This window comes from Sinocyclocheilus rhinocerous, unplaced genomic scaffold (assembly GCF_001515625.1).
Source record: "Sinocyclocheilus rhinocerous isolate Xijiao unplaced genomic scaffold, SAMN03320098_v1.1 scaffold2169, whole genome shotgun sequence".
Lineage (NCBI taxonomy): Eukaryota > Metazoa > Chordata > Actinopteri > Cypriniformes > Cyprinidae > Sinocyclocheilus > Sinocyclocheilus rhinocerous.
In genome coordinates, this window is record NW_015658523.1 from 53735 (window position 1) to 58829 (window position 5095).

The 5095-nt window shown below is 37.7% G+C and overlaps 1 protein-coding gene across 1 annotated transcript in view; it reads left to right on the forward strand.

Moving 5' to 3' along the window:
- The window catches only part of LOC107722689 (transmembrane protein 184B-like), an 8523-nt gene continuing 3428 nt past the window's right edge, over positions 1-5095 (forward strand). Inside the window, exons 1-5 of the mRNA XM_016531160.1 lie at positions 1-960; positions 2703-2868; positions 3925-4015; positions 4109-4184; positions 4926-5017. Coding sequence (XP_016386646.1) covers positions 661-960; positions 2703-2868; positions 3925-4015; positions 4109-4184; positions 4926-5017 — 725 coding nt within the window. The 5' untranslated portion in view covers positions 1-660. The remainder of the gene's footprint in view (positions 961-2702; positions 2869-3924; positions 4016-4108; positions 4185-4925; positions 5018-5095) is intronic.

A 5095-nucleotide genomic window follows, 5' to 3' on the forward strand; every position in this document is an offset into this window, starting at 1 on the left:
CATCCTGAAGATGAAGATGAAGAAATGAAGATGTTCTCTGATATTACCTTGTTTTTAAATGATGCCCTGCCTATACCACGTTTTTGTGACTTGTAATAATACCACAGTACTTTGTAAATATCTTTGCGTGCCACAGTATTAGTATATATTTTTGTAAGTGTGTGATGATAATACTTTAGTCCAGCATTTAGACTCTGCTGTTTTGATAACATTGACCAATGACCATTAGTGCATGTCATTAACCCCGACTGTGTGGATTTAAAGGGATAGTTCTCTTAAAATAGTGTCATTTACTACCATTAGAGCTGCTGGCATGTGTGATGTTTTGAGATGTTCATGAGCTCAGATGCTGTCAGTGTGTTGGTCAGCCTGTTGTGATGCTGCGGTCTCCAGAGGACCGGGTTGGCATGGCAACACTGAGACCATCCACTTCCTGGAAGAGAGTCGTGAATCACACGCATACGGTTCAGATGATGCCACTGATGCTGCTGGAGGAAGATCTAGAGCTTATTCTTGTATACATCAATTATTACAGTATCATGTGCAAAATCTATAGATTTCACAAAATCATTCGTTTTTGTTTTGTATCATAAGGCTTTAGGTACGTGTTTTAGGAACATACCGTACATCACGTTTCACAAGTGAAAAACCTGTATTTAAATGGTTATGACTAGTTTTAGCTCCTCCCACTGGTGTGTTTGCAGCGTTCTGATTGGCTCTCGTCTGCAGATGGCTCTGCTGTGGAGGAGGGGCTTGTCACTATCAGGGCGTTTAGGGAGTGACTCTCTGGTTGGCATGGTGCCAGGGCCAGGGGTCGTTACGGTGGCCCCTGAGGGTCACAACAGGTCGTGGGAGACCCCGGTGGTCGCTCCGGAGACGCCCATCTTCCTCATGACCCCCGCCGCTCAGACCATCTCTGGGATCTTCACCTGGACGGCTCTGCTGCTCACCTGCCAACAGGTACCACACACATGTTTATATTCATGAACGTGTTTCTTACACTGAACCCAGAGGAACTTCTAGACTCCACCTTAAAGCAGAGTTTACATATTGGATTTATTGCATTGTGAAAATACACAATTATATAATAAAGCTGTAATGCACTGCTGGCCATTTTGCCAGAAAACTAGGGAGACTTCAACTCCCATAATGCATTGTGCTCAACCCGGCTTTCTGTGAGTGGAGATATAGAAATGCGGAAGTACGATCTGTAGTTTTCACAAAAGACGACTGCTGATTACTTTAGCTGATAAATTAACGTGAATATCTTGGGGCAGGTAACACGTTTATTTATATATTTATAAGTAATAAAGACTTTTGGCTGGTTGAAAATCTGCAAGCTTATACCCTTTAAGCAGTTATATATTATTACATATTTAATCATGTTTCATATGGTCAAAGTATGTATTCTCTTTTGTTTATATAAAACAAATATTTTATTTATTTATAAATGTGAATGCGAAAAATATAATGTTAATATTACTGTAAATATTAATATGTATCATTTATTACATTATTTTTTTCTGTTTATTATATTAAAATTTTAGGACAAAAAATCTCTGCTAATGCTGTAAACTATTGTGAGCCCTATTACTCACACATTACTGTAATATTAAAGGTTACAATAGCCCAACTATTAAATTAAATTGCTATTTATTTTTAGACATAATAATCAACACTCACATTTTGTAATGCAAACATGTAAATTACACAAGGCAGTTTTCAAATTCAAACTTCTGAAAATGCCATATTTGTATATTATGATATTTATTGTAAGGTTCAAATTACATAATATATCTGTGGTATCATAGAGGTTCAGCTGACACGTATTGAAAGAGGTTGATGAGCAGTTGCTGTGGCAACAGGTGGCATGACATCAGAGAGCAGAGGTTGTTGCATAGCAACAGCATTCAGAACTATCGCCATGTCAACCCCGGATGCGACAGTCATTGCGCCGCTACAGCTAAAGTCTGTCTACACTGGATGCGACAAGCAACCGTTGCAAATCATTTGAACTTTCTGTCAGTACGTCATAGATAGAACGAGGAAGTTTACTGTCGTGTCGCATCCAGTGTAGACAGCATCACTGATAATAATGGGTTCTATTGTATTTTGTCGCGTCGCGCCACGCCTCTCGCATCTGGTGCAGACACGGTATCTGTGTGCATGTGTTGTGATAGTTCAGCTTATATGAACCTGTAAAACACACACACAAACACACACGGAAAGCTGTGGTGACAGAAGAGCCACCTGCTCCACTGACACACACACACACAGACATGCTTTTATTCACATGTGTTTGTGTTGCACAAAAACTTCTCACTTAAACAGGAAGTTCTGTTTCTGCTCCGTTTACGTGTTTAAATTATTGCCATGATTGTATTATTTACAGTACAGCATCCATATATTAATGCATGCATATTAATTAGAATAATAAACGTCCAAATATGAGTACCCTTACAGAAGAACCACATGAATTTCACATGTTTTCCTCATGTGGTCACATGTAGACAACATAATAGAGCACATGTGGGATTAACATGTGGATCACATGTAACAAACACTGTGCATTTTCATCTCGGGTTGTAGTGCCTTGTAGCTTTCTTTGTTAATTAGTTAGTTGACATGTACTAGGCATGATAATAAATCTAAAAGTACGCATTAATATCAAATAATCACGTCTGTCTGTCTGTGTGTCTCAGATCTACATGCACTTGCGCTACTATAACACTCCTAACGAGCAGCGGCACATCGTCCGCATCCTCTTCATCGTGCCGATCTACGCCTTCGACTCGTGGCTCAGTCTGCTGTTCTTCACTAACGAGGAGTATTACGTCTACTTCGACACCGTCCGCGACTGCTACGAAGGTCAGACGTGCATCTCCACTATTTACAGTTAGAAATGTAATGTTTTCATTTCTAATGTGGTTTATTTAAGTACTGCGTTTAATTAATTACTCTAAATAAATTATATTTTAATGTAATAATATTTCATTATGTATTATATTATGTGTTTAATTTATACATTTATACCATTTCAAGTGTGAAAAGCCCTATAGTTTCATAATCGATGACTTTTGCAACATTAGCGCTTTTTTTAATCATCTTAAGTCTGGCTGGTTTAGGCCTATCATGGATAAATAAATATGTGACTAAAACCACCAGTAGGTGGCGGCACGTCCCTGTCTTAATGAGTGATCCATTGAATCATTCATTCACACAATTCATTCAGAACGGCTGGTTCATTTAGAAACGAAGCAAGGGACTGTCATTATGAATGGATGATTGAATCATTGACTCAAATGATTCATTCAAAAACAGAGTCATTCAGGAACAAAACGCATCTTTAAATAAAACAAAAACCCATACAGGGGTATTTTTTTGCTTTCATGACTTGAATTATAGGGGCATTCTAACTATATTCTAATAGGTTTCATCACGCAATCAATGCTTTTGGATTCACAAAATGTGTTTGTTGTTTTTTTTTGGCAAAGTGAGTGGCATACTCAATTATGTCAGCTCGCTTTTCGTTAAAACAACGATTACGATATTATCTTAGACGATAAATATCGCACGATAATTCCAGTCGAAACTATGATTTATTGTAAATGTTAGTAAGGCATGTAGAAATGTTATCAGGTGGTGTGTGGTGTGGTGATGAATCACAGTGAGGAACGTGATGGCGAGATTTCGGTCACGTTTGGTTAAGTTATGAGCTTTGTCTCAGATGTTTCTACTAATATTCAAATAACAGACCCAAATGAGTCAGTAGTCGTCATCCAGTTACAGTCAAAAGCCGGGTTCCTTCTGAGATCGCAGGATCTGTAGTTCTTTAGTTCTCTGTTTGCTGTGAAGGAGCAAGCATTGTGATATGAAGTAGATTTCAGTGGTTCTGATGATGATGATTTATGTGTGTTTCTGCAGCGTTTGTCATCTATAACTTCTTGAGTTTGTGTTACGAGTATCTGGGCGGCGAGAGCGCCATCATGGCCGAGATCAGAGGAAAACCCATCCAGTGAGTTCAGCATTCACTCTTCCTCTCTGCTTCTCTGTCACATGATAAATCAGCTGATCTGAGGGGTGTGTCTGTGTGTGTGTGTTCATTCAGGTCCAGTTGTGTTTACGGCACATGTTGTCTGTGGGGCAGAACTTACTCCATCGGCTTTCTGCGCTTTTGCAAACAGGTATCTCTCACACACACACACACACACACACACACACACACATATATATATGTATATACATGTATATATATGTGTGTGTGTGTGTATTCCATACAGACAAAAGCTATATATATGGATAAGGAATTTTAAATGAAATGGTATCTTGAAACATAATCATTTATTTTAAATTAAATTTTTTTGTACAAAAAATGTAAACAAAAAAATAACATACTTTATATTCAATGTATGGACTAATTTACACAATGCAGAATAAAAGTAATATATTAAAATAAATAAAAGTATATATAAAAATAGTGTGATTGAATCTTTACTATTTTGATATTTTTTATATATATTTTTGGGGGATTTTGCCATACATTTGCTAACCTGGACTTTTCTGTGTCATACAAGGATCAAACTATTGGAAAAGGATCAAACATTTGTAAATGACGAGGGTCCTCAGTGTTTATCACACAACATTTCTTGTTTTAGGTTTTTCTTGACCTTGATTTGGAAAGGTTTTTTTGTTGTTGTAAAAAAGAAAAGGTACACTCTCTACATTTTTGTAAATAATAATAATTCCAGCTAATTCCAGGCTACTTTATAATTTTTTTTTCTTTTCAGTTTGTTTGTGATTTTAAGACTGAAAAAGGTCATTATAGTCAATTGAAGTCAGTTCACTTCTTGAATGAGTTCCGTGTCTTTCTGAAGTGTTTATTTATTTTATTTAATGAAAGGTTGAATAATGTGTGTGTGTCTCAGGCGACGCTGCAGTTCTGTGTGGTGAAGCCGCTGATGGCCGTGATCACCGTCATCCTGCAGGCCTTCGGGAAATACAGAGACGGAGACTTCAAGTGTGTCCATTCATCAGTCATCACACACACACACACACACTCTCTCTCTCACACACACACACACTCTCTCACTCTCTC